Here is a 21861-nt window from a genome sequence, read left to right on the forward strand (position 1 = left end):
TCCAAGCAGACAACAACCACTTCCTTATCTTATCATCTTCAAAAAAAATCAATCAACTTTATGAGTCATGACCTGTCCTGCCCAAAGCTATGCTGATTGTCCTTAGTTAACCCATTCTCTTCCAAATGCAAGCACTTCTTATCCTGAAGAATCCTCTGCGATAACTTCCCCACCACTGACATGGGACTCACTGGATCATAATATTCTGGTGCATCTTTATTTTTCTTCTTAAATAAAAGAACAAACAGGTTATTTCCCAGTCCTCCAAGACATGGCCTGTGGTAAGAGGAGATACAGATCTTGACTCAAGATCAAGGCCCCAGCAATCTCCTCTCTTTCCTCTCTCTGCAACCTGGTATAGATCCCATCAGGACCTGGGGATATATTCATCTTTTCACATGTGACATTTAGCATATTAGTATACCCTCACAGTGTTATCAATATCTCGCATATCCTCATCCACTACAAAGTACTCATCTCTAGCTGTTGTCCCCCTCAACTGTGCCAGTCTGAAGGGTCTCAACTGGAAACATCACCCATTCCTTCTCTCCCGAGATGCTGCCTGTCCCACTGAGTTACTCCAGCATTTTGTGCCTATCCCACCTATCACTCTGTTCTGCCCCCACTTATTATTCAGCTCTCTTCCCCTTACTAGTCTGAAGGGTCCAGATTCAAACTATCATCTATCCATGTCGTCCATCTAATCCAGCTGCTGCCGATCCATGTGTCTGCAACCAATTGACCGAGGTGGTAAACTCTCTTTCCTGGATCATTATATCATATAGGAGGATGAAATATATAGTTTTGATGAGGAAATTTACAAGTGGTCCAAATAGCTTAAAATTTATACTTAAGTATAATTTTTTTTTGTTTAGTTTAGATATACAGGATGGAAACAGGCCCTTCGGCCCACCAAGTTCGTGCTGACCAGCAATCCCCGCAACACCCTATGCAGACACTAGGAACTATTTAATATTTTACCAAGCCAATTAACCGACAAACCTGCAGTTCTTTCGAGTGTGGGAGACAATAGACAATAGGTGCAGGAGTAGGCCGTTTGGCCCTTTGAGCCAGCACCGCCATTAAATGTGATCATGGCTGATCATCCCCAATCAGTACCCCGTTCCTGCCTTCTCCCCATATCCCTTGACTCCACTATCTTTAAGAGCTCTCTCTTGAAAGCATCCAGAGAACCGGCCTCCACCACCCACTGAGGCAGAGAATTCCACAGACTGTGTTAAAAAATATTTCCTCATCTCCGTTCCAAATGGCTTATCCCTTATTCTTAAAAGGGGAAACCAGAGATTCTGGAGATAACCCATACAGGTCACGGGGAGAACGTACAAACTCCGTACAGATGAGCGTCCACCGTCAGGATCGAACCCGGGTCTCTCGGTGCTATAAGGTGGCAACTCTACCGCTGCACCAACGTGCCGCCCTGCAGCATTTTAAAGTAAACAGAAATTCTGTGACAACTGTAGAGTTCACTCCAATCATGATACACTTACTCTTGATTCATGTGGACTACAGATTCTAGAGAGGTGTAGCCTGCTGCTGTAAAGTTATCTTTGTATCTGTCCAACTTAATAACTTGAAGCCAGTCGTCAACGGAGTCCAAAGCAGAGAGGTCGGGTGTGCCAGGATCTAACAACGCAGTAGAAGGTCTGTAAATGCAAGCATTTAAAAAGAAAATCATAAAATATACTCGTTTAGACAGGACATTATTGCACGGAACAATTATATTCTAGACTATGGCAGGGTGGTTAGATGTCATCAATTCAAATTGTTGACCATAAATAAAAAAACTAATTGGTTTTATTCATAAAGTTATTTTTAAAACTCAGTCAATTAATATCAATGAAGTTATAGTTTTAATTTTGGTTTAGTTTTAGAGATACAGTGTGAACACGGGCCCTTCGGCTCACTGAGTCTGCGCCGACCAACAATCCCCGCACATTAATACTATCCTACACACACTAGGGACAATCTTTAATTTTACCAAGCCATTTAACGTACAAACCTGCACGTCTTTTGACGTGTCTTCCAACCTCTTTCAGGCCCCAGTATGTACTGAAAGCCAGCGTTTCCCATGAATAATACTAGCAAGTAAATGTTATAAATCTTATGGCCTTCAGACTTCTCATTACAATGTTAACTTTAGAACCCATTGACTCATCAGGTTATCTTCCATTCTGTCACCGCTTCAAGAAATACTTTAAAATGACTGATGAAAATTGATATATCTTCAGATGATATTTTGTTTCGTTTCAAGGAGCAGAAATGTAGGAACATTTGGATAGGACAGGTTTGGAGGGATATGGACCAAGCGCAGGTAGGTGGGACTAATGTAGCTGGGGCATGTTGGCCGGTGTGGGCAAATTGGGCCAAAGGGCCTGTTTCCACACTGTATCACTCTATGACTCTATAACTCTGAAGCAGATATCCATAGTCGATACTCTACATGTAATATTGAATATTATATGCAGTATGCATTGGGATATGGGACAGGACAGGATTACAGGTTTAGCTATTCAACTGGATAACTTCAGACTCTCTGAATGATTACTTTACATCATGTGGATGTGGTTGTGGGCCTCCAGCCTGCCACAATTACATCAATTTGAAGGAAGATGTGCCAACTAATAGCCCCAAGGTGGTAGTTATCCATTCAACTCGTAAAGGTCAATAATATCTCGTAATGATCAGTAACTGCTGTGTAAAACGACGGCATCAGCAAAAAGGGCCTGCCTTGTGGTGCCACTTACAGTGCTCATGTACAGTATAACAATCCATTATCCCTAACATCTCACCGGGCACAAAATAATTAAATATGGCTTACTAAAACATTAATAAAAGTCCAACAACAGCCCCCACACTCAGTAAGTACTGAATCTTATTTTTCATTGTTGAATTCATTAAATAAAGGATTAATTTTAAGAATTAGGGATTTAATTTGCGAGTAGCTAATGGTCGGAAGCAAAAAGGTTTCTAGTTGTTTAATTAATAATAATAATAACAATAAATATTATTTATGGGCGCCTTTCAAGAGTCTCAAGGACACCTTACAAATATTTAGCAGGTAGAGGAAAAACATGTAAGGGGAATGAAATAAATAGTAGAGACATGACTAGTACACAAAGTAAAGACAGAATTTATTGTCACATGTACCGAGGTACAGTGAAAAGCTTTTGTTGCGTGCTAACCAGTCAGCGGTGTGTAGAAGGACATCCCAGTTACGCAGTTTCCTGTTATAACGTCAGAACAGGCGGTCAATTTTCATGCAGGGAAGTTCACACAAATGGTAATGTCTTGATAAACAGGCAATTGGTTTTAACAATGTTGCTTAAAGAATAAAGCTTGTGCAATAACTGGAAATTATTTCACTGTCCATCTTCAAAAAAGTATCCTAGGATCCTGTGCATATACTTGAGTGAAGAAGTAGGATCACCTGAGTTCATATTTCATTGGAGCAGAAGTAAGCCATTCGGCCCATTGAGTCTACTCAGCCATTCTATCAAGGCTGACCTATCTTTCCCCCTCAATCCCGTTCTCACGCCTTCATCCCATAACCCTTTTGGGAATCTTGACCGGCACTTCCAAGTCCCTTTGCCCCACTGATTTCTGATTTTTCTCCCCATTTGGAAAATAGTCTACGCCTTTATCACTACTACCAAAATGCGTGACTGCACACTTTGCTACACTGTATTCCATCTGCCACCTTTTTGCCCAACTCTCCCAACCTGTCCAAGTCCATCTGCAGAGTCCCTGCTTTCTCTACACTCCTCGCCCCTCCATCTATCTTCGTATCATCCGCAAACTTGGCCACAAGGCCTTCAATCCCCTCATCCAAACCATTGATATGCAATGTGAAAAGTGGCGCCCCAGCACCGACCCTTGTGGACCACCGCTGGTCATCGGCAGCTAACCAGAACAAGCCCCCTTTTATTCCCAATCTTTGTCTTCCGCCTTTCAGCCAGCCCTCCATCCAGGCTAGTATCTTCCCTCCAATACCATCTTGATTTAATATAGAAACATGGAAAATAGGTGCAGGAGTAGGCCATTCGGCCCTTCCAGCCAGCACCGCAATTCAATATGATCATCATGCTTGATCATCCAAAATCAGTACCCCGTTCCTGCTTTCCCCCCATATCTCTTGATTCCTTTAGCCCCAAGAGCTAAATCTCTCTCTCTTGAAATATCTCGAATATCTCATATCACTATCCCACTCAGTCCACAACTTGTGGACTCGAGCATGTCAAATGGAACTGAATCCCAAATGTTCAAGGTCTATGACTGAACAAGATATAGTATAAATGAGCATGAGAGTGAGATTGATGCTATAACTGACTTTAGCTTACTAATGGCAGCAATAAGTAAACATAGAAACATAGAAAATAGGTGCAGGAGTAGGCCATTCGGCCCTTCGAGCCTGCACCGCCATTCAATATGATCATGGCTGATCATCCAACTCAGTATCCTGTACCTGCCTTCTCTCCATACCCCCTGATCCCTTTAGCCACAAGGGCCACATCTAACTCCCTCTTAAATATAGCCAATGAACTGGCCTCAACTACCTTCTGTGGCAGAGAATTCCACAGATTCACCACTCTCTGTGTGAAAAATGTTTTTCTCATCTCAGTCCTAAAAGATTTCCCCCTTATTCTTAAACTGTGACCCCTTGTTCTGGACTTCCCCAACATCGGGAACAATCTTCCTGCATCTAGCCTGTCCAACCCCTTAAGAATTTTGTAAGTTTATATAAGATCCCCCCTCAATCTTCTAAATTCTAGCGAGTACAAGCAGAGTCTATCCAGTCTTTCTTCATATGAAAGTCCTGACATCCCAGGAATCAGTCTGGTGAACCTTCGCTGTACTCCCTCTATGGCTAGAATGTCTTTCCTCAGATTAGGTATTATCTATATTGAGGTATTACCCTCAAGTAGGGTTTCGACCAGAAACTTTGCCTATTTCCTTCGCTCCATAGACGCTGCCTCACCCGCTGAGTTTCACCAGCATTTTTGTCTCCCTCCAACCAGAATCACTAGTTATTTGGACGACAAATATCAGCTGAATATACTACTTCATTAGAAGTAGCATATAATTGGAAGTAAGCCATTGACACTGACTATTGCAACACAAAGACACTATTAAATAATTTGAGGAGTGATATCTGAAATCTGTCTTTGAGCTCAAGCAACATTTCTGCATGGTTTTTTAAATAGAAAGCCAACCTTGTATTTTCGTTCACTGCGGTTCTTTTCAAGCTGCTTGGATTTCGAATCAGCTTGTCCAGCATGCTGACAATCTGCACAAACTTAGGTCTGTCATTTCGTTCCTTTTGCCAGCAGTCCAGCATCAACTGATGTAGGGAGACTGGGCAGTCCATGGGAGGAGGTAATCGGTAACCTTCCTCGATTGCCTTAATCACCTGGGGGAAAAAAAATGACACCAAATTATAAGGAGTTGGTGTAGACCTCTCGACACGATGAGGCAGCAATTCTACTGCTGCACCAGCGTGCCGCCGTTCACGATCGGGGCGGCACAGCGGTAGAGTTGCTGATTCATAGCGCCAGAGTCCCGGGATCGATCCTGGCTCTGGGTGCTGTCTGTACGGAGTTTGCACGTTCTCCCTGTGACCGCGAAGATTTTCTCCGGATGCTCAATTTTCCTCCCACCTTCCAAAGACGTACAGGTTTGAAGATTAATTGTCTTCTGTAAGTTGTCCCCAGCGTGTAGGATTGAACAAGTGCTCGGGTGATCTAAACAAAATCATAGCAGACCACAGCTCCATCTTCCTGCAATATCTTCTGATCCCTTTAATTTACAGAAGCCAATTAACCTACAAACCTGTATGGCTTTAGAATGTGGGGGGGGGAAACAAGCAACCAGAGAAAACCCACATGGTCACAGGGAGAATGCACAAACCACCACAAACTACGCATAGACAACACCCGTAATCAGGATCGAACCCGGGTCTCTGGAACTTTAAGGCAGTAACTCTACCGCTGTGACACTGTGCCGCCCATTGTTTTATCAGTGTAGCATTATTTGGAGGCAACGTCCACTATTTTATCCCCCCTCCCCCCGGTCACAAATAATTCACATGAAGTAAACTTACATCCTGGTTGGACATATCCCAGTAAGGCCGTTCTCCATAAGACATGACCTCCCACATCACAATGCCATAACTCCAAGCGTCACTCGATGAAGTAAACTTGCGATACGCAATCGCTTCGGGCGCTGTCCACCTGATCGGGATCTTTCCGCCCTGCAAGCGAGAATTCAATCATCAGGTTGAGGTCTGTGCTCTTGCCTTTGGCTGTTAATCATCTTGCACGATTCCTTGCACAAAATTCCAAACAATGAGAGCGACACAAAAAGCTGGAGTAACTCAGCAGGTCGGACAGCATCGCTGGAGAAAAGGAATAGGTGACGTTTTGGGACCAGACCCTTCTTCGGACATGCTGTCTTTCCAGAGATGCTGCCGGACCCGCTGAGTTACTCCAGATTTTTGTGTCCTATCTTCGGTTTAAGGTTTAACAGCATCTGCAGTGAGTGTGTCCATACCCGTGTGGTGTAGGCTGCCTCTGGGTCATCTTCCAGAACTCGGGACATGCCAAAGTCTGACACCTTGCAGACTAAATTACTGTTCACCAGGATATTGCGGGCAGCCAAATCTCGGTGCACATAGCTCATATCGGAGAGGTACTTCATTCCAGAGCCAATTCCTCGAAGCATGCCCACCAGCTGAATCACCGTGAACAGGCCATCGTTCTTCTGCGAACAACACAAATCAAGATCACCTCGTGCATGGAACGCTGCAAACTACCGATTACCACCCTACGGCTCAGAAAGTGCCTGTTCCTGAGTAAATGCATTTTCTTCCGAGTCTGATGGATGACTTACCCTGAGGAATGCATCCAAGGACCCATTTTCCATGTATTCAGTTATGATCATTACTGGTTTACCTAGAATTTCAAAAAAACAAAAACAGAATTACTTGCCAAACACTTCCATTAATGAGATGAAAATGAGATATAGAGAATTACCGTGGCTGTACGTTCATTCATCTTGAGAGATCTAATTTAATTAAAAATGTCAAAAGCTATGCCCTAGTTGCATGGTAGTCTGGATGATTTATTGAGCACATTGGATGCCATCTGTCAAATTAACCCTTACTAGTGATATGTTTGCAAGGTCTTGTGTAGTTTTGAGCATGTCTCTGGAGTTTAGCAGCTTGAAATAAGCTCTGCTTTCCCACCAGTGCTTTTAGCTGCCTCTAGGGAAGATAATTGCACCTTTTTTTCCCGTAAGACGTGACATGTTGCCAAATTGATTTCACAGGTCTTCTTTGAAGCTACGTCTATTCGCTGGGGCTATTTTCTACTCTTTGACAGTGGAGGAGTTTCAGACATAAGTCACACCATGTTGCTGATCTCCTAAGATCACTGTAACAAGTGTAACAACAGTGAAAATTACCTCCTTACATTGTAAACTCAGCGATGCTGTGATTCCTCACTCAGTCGCTTACTGTGCCAACAATACCTGCTCTATTCTAATTGAAAGGGAGTTCGATTTTATACACTTAGTTCCTGATACATTTCTTAGGATAATCCTTTTTAAAAGGCACTACCGAAATATTTTGCTTCCAACCTGGGGCAGCGGTAGAGTTGCTGCCTTACAGCGCCAGAGACCTGGGTTCGATCCTAACTACGGGAGCTATCTGTACAGAGTTTGTACCGTTCTCCCTGTGACCGACCTGCGTAGGTTTTCTCCGGCAAGCTCCGGTTTCCTCCCACACTCCAAAGACGTACAGGTTCGTAAGTTAATTGTCTTTGTAAATTATCCCTACTGTGTTTTATGCTTGTGTTACTCAGACGATTAATCTGCAAGGAATAGTTTGATTTTCAGGACTGGGAGCTCTTTCAATGGAACTTAGGAATGGGTGGCATGGTTAGTGCAGTAGTAGAGCAGCTGCCTTACAGCTCCAGACATACAGCGCTGGATTCAATCCTGACTATGCGTTTAGCTTAGTGTAGTTTAGAGATACAGCGCAGAACAGGCCCTACGGCCCACCGGGTCCGCGCCGACCAGCGATCCCCGCATATTTACTCTATCCGACACCCACGAGGGACAATTTTTACATTTACCAAGCCAATTAACCTACATACCTGTACGTCTTTGGCGTGTGGGAGGAAACCGAAGATCTCGGAGAAAACTCACGCAGGTCACGGGGAGAACGTACAAACTCCGTGCAGACAGCACCCGTAGTCGGGATCGAGCCCGGTTCTCTGGCGCTGTATTCGCTGTAAGGCAGCAACTCTACCGTGGCGCCACCGCGACCGCCCTGAACGGAGTTTGTACGTTCTCCCTGTGACCACGTGGGTTTACTCTAGGAACTCCGGTTTCCTCCCACATCCCTAAGATTTGCAGGTTTGTAATTTTATTGGCTTCAGTCAATTATCCCCAGTGTGTAGGATAGAACGAGTGTACGGGGTGATCGTTGGTGGGCGTGGACCCGGGGGGCCAAAGGGGTTGTTTCCACGCTGTATCACCAAATTAAACCAAACTAAATAATAGTTTTAAACAAAATAAAAATGATTAGAAATTCAAAAACTATGAGCAATTATAATTTCCTTTGCATTCCATACACAATAACAAAAGCTACTTCCTCCATTTGAGGACATTAGGTTTTGAGAAAACACCTTTCATGACTTTCATTGTGATGTAAATTGGCTGTAGAGTGTAGAATAGAACTAGTGTATGGGGTCATTGTTGGTCAGTGTGCCAAAGGGTTAGTTTCCACGCTGTATCTCTAAACTAAACTAAGACAGCGAGGGAAAGCTGACTGTATATTAAAGTGCGTAGATTGGAGCGCAGAAGGTTAAGGGGGGACTTGATAGAGGTCTTTAAAATGATGAGAGGGATAGACAGAGTTGACGTGGATAAGCTTTTCCCATTGAGAGTAGGGAAGCTTCAAACAAGAGGATATGATTTGAGAATTAAGGGACAAAAGTGTAGGGGTAACATGAGGGGGAACTTCGTTACTCAGAGAGTGGTAGCTGTGTGGAATGAGCTTCCAGTGGAAGTGGTGGAGGCAGGTTTGATTTTATCATTTAATCATTTTTATCATTTATAAATAAATTGGATAGTTATATGGACGTGAAAGGAATGGAGGGTTATGGCCTGAGTGCAGGTAGATGGGACTAGGGGAGAATAAGTGTTCGGCATGGACTAGAAGGGCCGAGATGGCCTGTTTCTGTGCTGTAATTGTTATATGGTTATATGGTTATATGCATGGCATGTAATCCAAACTCTTTAGGTGGATATTCAAGTCGGGAATAAGACGTGTTGAAGTGACAGCTTGTAATCAAGTCTGAAAACAATGGGAGCTAGTTTGCATTTTAATTTTTGTTTACTAATTTGTCATTTATTCTTCCTATCAAAGTCCTGACACCAGCAGCTGAGATGAATGCTGGATTAAGTGGCAGTCATTAGAAAAGCAGGCACTTAGGGGAAAAAGTGCTCATTATAGTCTACACTGTCTGCTGGGTGTCGAGCAACGGGACACAGTGGGTCAGATTTCATGTTCTTGAAAATTTTAAAGGGCAGTTTAAAAAAAATAAAAGCACTGAAAAACTGCTTTTGTAGATTTTCTTTTCCTGGATGGATTGCAATGGTTTATGTTGCACATTTATCTGGAGAAGTTCAGCACATTGGTCACTTGGGAAGAAAGGAATTCTTGAGCATGACCGTCTACGATTTCTCATCCTAGCAAGCGCGGGTCGCCTTAGATATGCTTCAGGAATTTAGGGGAAAAAAGGAATTGTTTTTTCCTGCGTAATATCGAGTTCCTTGCCATCTGTTTTCACCTATCCCATGACACCATGCCAAGTCTGTCAGTTTCAAAAAAATATCCTGGCCTAAATAGACCGAGATATTAATTTCACTGCAAATCTTAGTACAAGCTGTCCAAGGATAGGATGTCAATTTGCACCATAAACTCATTTCAATCTGCCATGAAGATTAATGACTTGTATTCCAGGGCTTCTCCCTCGTTATTTTTGTCAGTCGGTGTTCCATCTGTCATTTTTATGTGAATATATGGAGCCTGTGTGCTCAGCCTCATCACTGGACCTACATTTAGTAACAACCCCTTCCAGGTGGATGATGTTGGGATGGTCAAACTGGCCCATGATGCTTGCTTCGCTCAGGAAATCTCGTCTCTGTTTGTCCGTGTAGCCGGCTTTCAGAGTCTTGATGGCGACGCAGATCTCCCTCTTGCCAGGCATTTTCAATCGACCACTGCAGACTTCACCAAATTCACCTGCGGGAAAAGAATGGGAAGAAGATGTAACATTCAAACTCTGGATCATCGGAACAGGAACGGGGCATTTGGCCTCCCAGAACCAGAAGATCTTCACTTGTGACATAGAAACATAGAAAATAGGTACAGGAGTAGGCCCATCGGCCCTTCGAGCCAGCATTGCCATTCAATATGATCATCCAGAATCAAGTCACATTTATTTATATAGCACATTTAAAAAACAACTCTCGTTGGCCAAAGTGCTTTACATTTGTTATAAGAATAGCACAACAAAACAAACTACATACACATATACATGTAGCCCTCACTCAGAGGGAGTCAGGAAAGGCTTGGGAGTATAGATAAGTCTTTAGTCTTGACTTAAAAGAGTCGATGGAGGGGGCAGTTCTGATGGGAAGGGGATCAGTACCCTGTTCCTGCGTTCTCCCCATATCCCTTGATTCTGTTAGCCCTAAGAGCTACATCTAACTCTCTATATCTATATCTATGCACCAATAAACGAGATAGACCGAACACCAATAAACAATTGTTTGTTTACAGAAGTGCTGGAGTAACTCAGCAGGTCAGGCAGCATCTGTGGAGAAAAAGGATGGGGTGACGTCTTGGGTCAGAACCATCCTTCAGACTGAAATATATTCAGACTGAAGAAGGGTCTCAACCCGAAACATTGCCTATTTCCTTCGCTTTATAGATGCTGCCTCACCTGCTGAGTTTCTCCAGCATTTTTGTCTATCTCCTTACATTGTAAACTCAGCGATGCTGTGTTTTTTCACATTCGCTTACTGTACTAGAAATACCTGCTCTATTCTAATTCTATTACCTGCTCTATTCCAAATTGAAATTGACTTTAATTTTATACATTTAGTTCCTGATATGGTACTTAGGATAATTGTTTTTGACCATCCCAACATCAGCCTGTTTCCATGCTGTTTGGATCTATCCCCCTAACAAGCTTTCTTCCAAGATCACTTCTAACTCAATTTTTAAGCCTTCTCCCTTGATCAATTCATACCTTTGCTTAATGGGAAATTGTCGACATTAACAACAAGTTTAGCATCATTTCCTCAGTTCTACACCTCCTTTCTTGAACAACTTTCATGCTTCAGTGCTGAAAGTCTTGGCAAATAAATTTCAGATTTTCTCCCCAGTCCTAGATTCTCAAATCATCTCGATTTACCCTGTCAATTTCCCTCTGTATCTTGAAATATTCAACAAGGATCATCCATAACATTCTAGATGCAGTAGAACTCCATCCTAGTTTCTGTCATCTCTCCAGGTAATTTAACCTGAGGGTGCAAGTATCATTCTTGTACTTCAGTACCACATCTCCACCCAGGGCACAATATTCTTCCTATTTTGTAGTATCTTCACACACAAAACTCCCAGTTGTGGTCTGGCCAATGTTTTGCAATTCTGTAGCATGATTTTTATTCATTTGTATTTCTGTTCAGTTGCACAAAGCACTTATCCTAACAGCCTAAATACTAACCCAGCCAAGAAACATATGGATCCTATGTTGAATGAAATTGGCCATGCAAATACAGTAGGGCATAGCTTATTTCACAACTGCAGAACTATTTTCTACCTCAATATGGTACAGCCCTTCCTCTGCAAAGTAGGGGAGGTAAAGCCTGATTAAATAGAGTAACACAACAGCATGTTAAAAGCAGCGGTAAGAACTGCAAAAAATAGGCACCCAAAGTGATGAAGATAAACCACAAATTATCGCCACACTATATTCCAGAACCAGGGGCCACAGTTTACGAATAAGGAATAAGCCATTTAGAACGGAGACGAGGAAACACTTTTTCTCACTGAGAGTGGTGAGTCTGTGGAATTCTCTGCCTCAGGTGGAGGCCAGTTCTCTGGATGCTTTCAAGAGAGTGCTAGATAGGGTTCTTAAAAATAGCGGAGTCAGGGGGTATGGGGAGAAGGCAGGAACGGGGTACTGATTGGGGATGATCAGCCATGATCACATTGAATGGCGGTGCTGGCTCGAAGGGCCAAATGGCCTACTCCTGCACCTATTGTCTATTGTCTATTTTGGGGGCATCACAGTGGTGTAGCGGTAGAGTTGCTGCCTTACAGCGCCAGAGACCCCTGGTTCGATCCTGACTACGGGTTCTGTCTGTATGGAGTTTGTACTTTCTCCCTGTGACCACGTGGGTTTTCTCCGGGTGCTCCGGTTTCTGTCTACACTCCAAAGACAGGTTTGTAGGTTAATTAGCATCAGTTTTTAAATAAACCTTGTCCCTAGTGTGCAGGATAGTGCTGGTGTACGGGGTGAGTAATGGTCGGCATGGACTCGATGGGCCAAAGGGCCTGTTTCCACGTTGTATCTCTAACATCTCCACAGGAGAATCGGTCCTCCAGGGACAGAGTTAATAAATGGTATACCTAAAGGATCAGATCAAAAATCTGTTTCATCAGGTCCAATGATGAATGTCAAAGATAATTAAAAACACCAACTTGTTGGTGGAGATTCCATGAACATCTAGATCTAACCTCAACTATTATTAGCGTTTCAAAGATAAGACCAAAATGTATCTGACATAAACATTAGACAGACACTAAAAAGCTGGAGTAACTCAGCCGGTCAGGCAGCATCCATGGAGAAAAGGAATAGGTGATGTCTTAGGTTGAGACCTTCTCGATCCAAAACGGCACCGATTCCTTTTCTCCTAGAGATGCTGCCTGATTGGCTGAGTTACTCCAGCTTTTTGTGTCTGCCTTCGGTTTAAACCAGCATGTGCAGTTCCCCCCTGACATAAACATTAGTGATTATATAAAAGAGGAGGCACAAGGAACTGCAGATGTTGGAAATCGGAGCAAAACACAAAGTGCTGGAGTAACTCAATGGGTCTGCCTGCATCAGCGGAGGGAATGGATTGGAGACATTATGGGCCAGGACCCTTCTTCAGACTCCATTACACAATCGGGTGCAGCAGCATCTATGGAGCGAAGGAAATAGGCAACGTTTCGGGCCGAAACCCTTCCTCAGACTTTTTTGTGTACCTTCGATTTTCCAGCATCTGCAGTTCCTTCTAAAACATTCCATTACACAATCTGTTGACAAAGTTGTGGTTTGCAGAAGAGGAGGCTTTGCTCTGCGACTAATTCCCTTTGTACCTAGCTCTGCAAAACAGTTTCACCCCTGAGCTGCTGCAACCTTGCTATTATCACACAATCCTCTGAAGAGAGTTTGGAGTAATATTGTCCAAGCAGAACATTGATCGTAAATCTTCTCCAGTTCTATTTATGAACGTCATCCCAATAACTTACCTACACCGATCACTCTTTCAATCTTGATGCAAGAAGCATCGATTTCTTTGGCAAATTCACGGACGGCTTGATTGGGGTCCTCGTATGTAAATGGATCAACATATGTCCTCACCCCTTTGAAATATACAAGAATCTTTCTTCAACAACATGCCTCATTTAGTGTAACAACAATAAATAGCTACAGGTCCACCACCGATTTTCCAGCATCCTTGGCTCCAGAGCCAGTCTGGATTATCCATATTGCCGGAACAACAGAGGTCACTGCCTCCGAGAGGAGACCAATGGTACTGGAATGGTCCGCCTCGGCCGCTGAGATACCGTCCCACAAAGTCGGTCTTGGAAGTCGGCTATGGGAACAGATCTGCCGGCTCCAGCCAGGCCAGTTCCAGAGCTCCAGACCCCCGGCCACAGGGGGCAATTTCGACTCAGTGAGGAAGTCCCGATAAGGTTGAGACCAGCCGCCTCACCTGACCTAGGCGCCACATTTTCGGGGGGGGGGGGGGTCTTCCAGAGGGAATTTCAAGGGTGCGGATTAAGGGAGATGCTGGACCACTAGTTGCGGAAAATTGGTGGTGGACCTGTGTACGCCCTTTATTTTTACCTAAAAAAGTGGCAAAACATTTTTTTGCACCATTATAATGCATCCGTTAACATTTTTCTAGAGCAATGATTCAGATGATACTATCCTCGCAAATCCTTCCACCCTCGTCTCTGTTTCGATGAAGCTCATATCTCCAATACTTGATCCCTTATGAAAAGACAAGTGGTGCAGATGCTGGTTTATTAAAAAACACACAAAGTGCTGGAGTAACTCAATGAGCCAGGCAGCATCTCTGGAGGACATGAATAGCGACGTTTCGGATCACGATCCTTCCTCGGAAGGGTTTGAAGTCGGGTCCAGAAACAAAACGTTACCTATTAGTGTCCTCCAGAGATGCTGCCTGACTCACAGAGTTACACCAGCACTTTGTGTCTTTTTTTGATTCCTTATGAGTGAGCAAGGATGGCAAATTACTTCATGTAGATACAAGGAACTGGAGATGTGTCAGTCAGCCATTTACTCAAAGAAAGCAGGGCAACATGGTGACACAGCAGTAGAATTGCTTCCTTGCAGTGCCAAGGACCCGGGTTCAATCCTGACTATGGGTGCTTGTCTGTACGGAGTTCTTCCCGTGACCTGCGTGAAATGGGATTTCCTCCGGATCGCTAGTTTCCTCCCACTCTCCAAAGGTGGAGAGATCAATGGGTTAATTGGCTGGGTATAATTGTAAAATTGTCCCTAGTGTGTGTAGTGTTAGTGTACGGAGATTGCTGCTAGCCGCGGAGTTGGTGGGCCGAATGGCCTGTTTCCACGCTGCATCTCTAAACTAAACTAAAAGACGGTAACAACTGTGGTTCTGACGTTAAGTGATAGAATGTAGCTTGAGTAACGGGATAAAAATCTGGAGGTTGAATCCTAGTTCCTTCTTCTTTGAAGGCCTGGGGGAAATTGGGGTTCTTGAAGTTGCTTAACTGAGACTACTACAGATCAACATCCACTGAGATTCTAGATCACCAAATGCTTTTATCTATGTGCCAGGATACTGTGAGGCGTGACCCTTTTCTTGACCCTTTTCTCAGCAGCAACATTTGGGCACTCGTTTCACTTATGTTTGTTAAATAGCTGTGAAAAGCCACAGAGAGGAAGGCTGTCTGATTCAGCATCTGAGAGGCACGGGTGGATCTTCGTATAATTGCGCTGTTATAAAAGCAGATTTTATAATGCAGTCAAGGAAGAGAGTTCAAGTGCAATGCTACAGCTCGTGATCTGAATGAGTATCAATGATGGCATCAACTTGGCAGCAAGTGGCTATTGCCACAGCAAAACCACTTGAATCTGAAGTAATGTACGTACAAGTGTTCAATCAAAAGCATTGGGTTGACTGTGCATGACTTTTAGTGTAGAACAGCAGGGTGCCCCTGCCCTGAATTTGATGTGGGTGATTAGAGGAAGCCACCTGATTGCACCGACCTCTCCAAGCTTCTCCTAACCTCAGAATATCATTGACTCTTCATGACTCACACTGTTATTTTGCTTTCAGAACAGTGCAATTATTATCCGAACATCCTTCAGATCCATGTGTGGAATTCTCTGCCACAGAAGGCAGTGGAGGCCAATTCACTGGGTGTTTTCAATTTTCAATTGAGAGTTAGATGTAGCTCTTAGGGCAAAGGTTCCCAACCTGGGGTAAATTTACCCCCCAGGGGGAGGGGGGGGGTAAATGTTGCCTACCCAGGGGGTAAATTTGTTGATTCTGGATTTATGTACATATTTTTTCTCATTGACTGACATTAGTTGTTCATAAATAAGTGAAATAACGTTGTTATATGCTATCAAAGGTGACAGGGGTAAACGGGACGGAAAAGGTTGGGATCCCCTCTCTTAGGGCTAACGGAATGATCCCAGGAATGAGTAGGTTAACCTATGCTGAGCGTTTGGTACTGGGCCTGTATTTGCTAGAGTTTAGAAGAATGAGGGGGGAACCTCATTGAAACATACAGAATTGTGAAAGGCTTGGATAGAGTGGATGTGGAGAGGATGTTTCCACCGGTGGGAGAGTCTAGGACTAGAGGTCACAGCCTCAAAATTTAAGGATGTTCTTTTAGGAAGGAGATGAGGAGGAATTTCTTTAGACAGAGGGTGGTGAATGTGTGGAATTCTTTGCCACAGAAGGCAATGGAAGCAGTCAGTGGATATATTTAAGGCAGAGATAGATAGATTCTTGATTTGTATAGGTGTCAGAGGTTATGGGGAGAAGGCAGGAGAATGGAGTTAGGAGGGAGAGATAGATCAGCCATGATTGAATGGTGGAATGGACTTGATGGGCCGACTGGCCTAAGTCTGTTCCTTTCACTTATGATAATTTGTTGATGAAAGTAAAATGTCCCGTAAGTTTAAAACTGTTTCAATCTTTGATAAAAGGGCACTCATAAGATAACATCCAGTGTTTACAGAGCTGAAAATGGATATTAGTCCAGAGTTGGGGTGGCATTAGAGTTGCTGCCTTACAGTGCCAGAGTCTCGGGTTTGATCCCGAATACAGGCTCCTGCCCGTACAAATTGTTTGTATGTTCTCTTTGTGACCACGTGGGTTTCCTCCAGGAGCCCCAGTTTCCCCCCACAGCCTCAAGACGTGCAAGTTTGTAGATTAATTGGCTTCCGTAAATTGTCCCTAGTCTGTCGGATAGAACTAGCGTATGGGTGATCGGTGGACGCAGTGGGCCGAAGGGCCTGTTTCGAGAATCAGGAATGTTTTATTGTCATACGTCCTGAAACGGAACAATTACATTCTGTCTTGCAGCAGCAGACACGTGAAGTTTGTACTCCGTAAAACCCATAATAAACAACAAAAAAGCGCAGTATATATATGTTTTTTAATTGACAAATAAATAGACAATAACAGTGCACAATGTAGTTCACGCTATATCGTAAACTAAATTAAGCTTAAAAATAAAACCCCACCAGGATAAATGGCTACATGCCAGAAACTGTAGATCCTGGTTGCCACAAAAGGGCACAAAGTGCTGGAGCAACTCAACAGGTCAGGAAGTATCTCTGGAGAACATGGATAGGTGATAGGAGAACATGGATAGAAGTAGGATCCTGCCCTGAAACGTCACCTATCCATGTTCTCCAGAGATACTTCCCGTCCTGTGTCCTTTCTGGGATCCTGGATGTCACAAAAGGACACAAAATGCTGGAGTAACTCGAAGATAGGCATAACATGCTGGAGCAACTCAGCGGGACAGGCAGCATCTCCTGAGAGAAGGAATGGATGACGTTTCGGGTCGAGACCCTTCATCAGACTGAAACATACAGAGGAAAGGGCCTGTCCCACTTGGCCGCCATTTGCGCATCACGTGCGAAGATTTTGTGCATCCCAAAATCCTGGGGCGCCGCGCGCGACTGCGTGTCATTGCCTACGTCACCACACACCATGCACGCGCAATGCGCACCATGCGCGGATCACGTGCACGTCACCACGCACGCGTCGTGACGCGTAAATGATGACGCGTAAATGACGCCCAAGTGAGACAGGCCCTTTACTCAACAGGTCGGGCAGCATCTCTGGAAAACATGGATACAAGAAGGGTCCCAACCCGAAACATCACCTATCCATGTTCTCCAGAGATGCTGCCTGACCCGTTGAGTTACTCCTGCATTTTGTGTCCTTTCAGGATGAAATACCATCGTTACCTAGTGTAGCAGAATTATACAAAGGGCTATGTGTTCAAATGCAAATACCTGCATTGTCTTTCTGATATAAAATAATGTTGCCAACTATCACATACCTTGTCCATTATGTAAATGCTTCTCCTCATCTGCATCTTGCTTGGCCTTACTGTATTTTCTTCGCCTGTGGGAACAGGGAATAAAGCATGAAGATGAATGACAATGGAGGGAATTAAGAATTCAAGACCACCTGCTTGGCTGGGAATGCACTGAATCTCGCTGTTCAAACATTCAATTGCACCTTATTGCCTGGTAATTATAGGTCTGGCTATCCTCCCCCCAGTCCATACCTATGTGACTGTCACCCTGCTGAACCTTGCCTGGGGAAAGACACAGCCGTGTATCATTAACCACTGAGAAAGCTGGAGAACTCATTAGCCCGCCATTGAGCGAGGGAAATGAATGCTAATAGCCAGTTGCAGGCTTGGAAAATAAATTGATGTTTGGAGATGGCTTACCTGACGAAAGCCCGAAGAGAATAAGGAAGCCTTTGTAACAGTTTGAATTATGTAATTAGAAAGGTTTATGTGGAATGACAGAGCTCAGGTAGAGAGTGCTTTGATAAGCAGCAGGGGTCAGAAGAGTGGGCAGGCTACGAGTGAGACAGAGGGGGCATTCTCCGCAGGGTATCACGGCATAACACAAGCCCAGTATTAACATGAAGTTTGTGGATTCACTCAGTGTAGCAAAACAGTGGGAGCCTCAAGCCCCAGTGCTTTGTTGTTGCTGGTTCCATTATCACTTTTTTTCTTAAAGTCAAGATAGTGAGTAGAATAAAAGAAGCATTGGCAATAAGTAAACATTTCACAGATAATATTGTCAGGCCCCTTGCTTTCATCTTTCCTGCTAAAGCATCGACAGAAGAGGTAAAACCTGTTGAATTATGCAGAGAGCTGATGAAAGACTAATTACTGAGATCATTATTTAGCACAGATAATTGACCAGGATATAGAGAAAGGAATGAAGAGATTTAAGCTGCTAAAAGAAAATCCTACCATTGATTTTGACAGTCAAGAGCTCTTGCTCATTTGGGAAATAAGAATCTAAAAAGTCATGCAATGTTTTAAAATTGCAATGTTTTAAAATTGGAATATGCGATATGGTGGATATGACACCTTTGTTTGTGACTTTTTATAATTGAGCTAGGCAAATGCCACAGAGGAAGGTGTTCCTCCTTCAACCTGAGACAACTTAATTTGCACTTGTCAGGTGTCACGTGAGCATTCAATCTGAGGTAATCTTGTATTCACTGGAGTTTAGAAGGATGAGGGGTCATCTTATAGAAACATATAACATTATAAAAGGACTGGACAAGCTAGATGCAGGAAAAATGTTCCCAATGTTGGGCGAGTCCAGAACCAGGGGCCACAGTCTTAGAGTAAAGGGGAGGTCATTTAAGACTGAGGTGAGAAATAACTTTTTCACCCAGAGAGTTGTGAATTAGTGGAATTCCCTGCCACAGAGGGCAGTGGAGGCCAAGTCACTGGATGGAATTAGGAGAGAGTTATATAGAGCTCTAGGGGCTAGTGGAGTCAAGGGATATGAGGATAAGGCAGGAACGGGTTATTGATAGGGGACGATCAGCCATGATCACAATGAATGGCGGTGCTGGCTCGAAGGACCGAATGGCCTCCTCCTGCACCTATTTTCTATGTTTCTATGTTTCTATGTAAAAGATCATTTATAAAATGCTGTAGGAATGGTTAGACTGGTCAGGGAAAAGGGAAACAAGAGGTATAGGCGATGATGTAGAGAGATAAAGAACAATGAATTGAAGATATGCAAAAAAGTAACGATGATAAAGAGAGCAGGCCATTGTTAGCTATTTATAGAATGCTTCTTTTCACTGGGTATCAGCTTTATGTTGGCAGTGATTAGTGCAATGGGTAGCATCCAAGCCCATTTTTGTTATGACCAGCATTATTTTTTTTAAACTTTTAGCAATGCAGCATGGAAACAGGCCCTTCGGCCCACCAAGTCCGCGCCAACCAACACTAGTTCCAACCTACGCTCTGGGGACAATTTACAGAAGCCAATTACCCTACAAATCTGCACATCTTTGGAACGTGGGAGCACCCGGAGAAAACCCACACGGTCACAGGGAAATTGTGCAAACTCCGTACAGACAGCACCTGTAGTCAGGAACGAACCTGAATCTCTGGTGCAGTGGAGGCAGCAAAACTCTGCTGGTGCACCACTGTGCCGGTCCTCAAAAAAAAAATCAGAAATGTATCACGCTCAACTCTTAAATTCGCCTGGAATCCTAATACAAAATTAATTCTCTACACAACACACCCAAATCCTAATATTGAGTCAAGTGAAAGGAATCGGAACTGAGCTTGAATAAACTTGTTCCTGTTCAGTTTTATCATCCACTGTACAGCGATGGTGCACAGGAAACCTGTGTGTCATTGTTTTTTTTTAAATGAAATTAGTCCCATGACATCCCTGTCCAATGCTATTACTTATTTCACTATTGACTTGTTCCACAGCCCTGCAAACATACCCTATTTATTTTTTCCCCCCCAAGTTTATTACAGATTAGTGCTGCTGTCAATTTTAACTTTTGACAGATTAGTCGTCTCTCCCTTGAGTAAACAGTGATGAAGGACTTCTAAATAAAAAGCAATTTTTAAAAAGGCAAGGGGCTGAATCCAATTGATTTCTCTCCTTGATTTATTGCAATCTACGAGCTTACGCCTGTTATCACCAGATTTACGGCATCTCTGCAGCATTATAAACAGTAGTCTGCCTTTGAACATCGAATGCACAAGATTTCTCCCGACATGGCAAATATGCCCCTGACTGGTTACCCCCTCTTTGACAATTTTCTGCCCGATACGAACAAAATCAATGAGGCCAAAGGTTGACGTTTCATTTTCGAAGCAGCGGTCCGTTTTACCAGATCCCATTTACCAAAGGCAGAATTATGGCAGTATTTACAGCATACAGAATTATCAGCCTCAACACTCAATGAATCTCAATGTTCCTTCGTGGACATGTCATAATTAGAATCCCAATGAATAATGCCGTCAATCCTGTCTTAAATAATGAGGCCATCGCAACAAATAGACCAGCTATTGAACGCCCGGGCCTGTCATGGATGCATCCCATTGCAATGGCTCTTAATAAAGATTTCTCACCAAATTATGCTGTCTGTTACTTTTTGCTTTTCATCCTCGAAACAGCTTCAGGTTACAATGTCTCTGTGAAATTATTATTCATGATGCCTTACTCAAAATAATATAACCTGACAGATGTTTCAAGGTTACCAATTAGAGTTGTAGCTTGGCAAGAAGAAATACAAGCGACCTGCAGAGTATTTTGGAGATTTGAAGCGATCAGTGTATAGTTATATTTTGCTGTAATATTAATTCCCAGGTCAGTGCAAATTAGTATATCTTTTTTAAATTGTATCATAAACCCTGGGGGGGGGGGGACATTTAATGAACACTGAAGTCTTGAGTTTCAGATTTATTTTTTTGTTGCAATGTATGGAATTTTCCTTTGGAAATATCAGAAAAATTGGTAGGGTGGAAGATTGCAACCTTCCTGTTTCAACGAATGCAATCAGCCTGTATGCCGTGCATAATCAAATAAGATCATATAGAACAGGTTGCCCTACAACTTTAGGCTGTGCTCGCCACACGCAAGATGAAGAAGAGGACAAATTGGTAGATTGTAGGCATTTTGTTTTGCTTTTCAACTTTCTTCTCTCCCACTGGAAATGTAATTTCATGGTTACTCTCTCCCCCTTGTCATTAGCCTAGTTTACAACACCACTGATCTTCACTCTAGAAGAAAGGACAATACAGTGGAGTTTTAAACATGATTTGCTACTTCCCATTCTGGCCCTGAGTAATTTTGGTGCCTTGTTATTAAGATAGAGATATGATCAACCTTAAAACAAGGTTGATCAAAGTTAAGATGATAAGACAGCTCCACTAAAATAGGGATCAGCTCAGCCACATTAACTTCA

The 21861-nt window shown here is 43.3% G+C and overlaps 1 protein-coding gene across 1 annotated transcript in view; it reads right to left on the minus strand.

Annotated features, from left to right (window-relative positions):
• The window catches only part of epha4 (EPH receptor A4), a 132795-nt gene that overhangs the window by 12994 nt on the left and 97940 nt on the right, over positions 1 to 21861 (minus strand). The window contains exons 9-16 of the mRNA XM_033031115.1: positions 17942 to 18006; positions 13610 to 13723; positions 10142 to 10327; positions 6907 to 6968; positions 6568 to 6777; positions 6119 to 6268; positions 5232 to 5428; positions 1509 to 1664 (exon numbers count right to left, since the gene is read on the minus strand). Coding sequence (XP_032887006.1) covers positions 1509 to 1664; positions 5232 to 5428; positions 6119 to 6268; positions 6568 to 6777; positions 6907 to 6968; positions 10142 to 10327; positions 13610 to 13723; positions 17942 to 18006 — 1140 coding nt within the window. The remainder of the gene's footprint in view (positions 1 to 1508; positions 1665 to 5231; positions 5429 to 6118; positions 6269 to 6567; positions 6778 to 6906; positions 6969 to 10141; positions 10328 to 13609; positions 13724 to 17941; positions 18007 to 21861) is intronic.

This window comes from Amblyraja radiata, chromosome 13, assembly GCF_010909765.2.
Source record: "Amblyraja radiata isolate CabotCenter1 chromosome 13, sAmbRad1.1.pri, whole genome shotgun sequence".
Lineage (NCBI taxonomy): Eukaryota > Metazoa > Chordata > Chondrichthyes > Rajiformes > Rajidae > Amblyraja > Amblyraja radiata.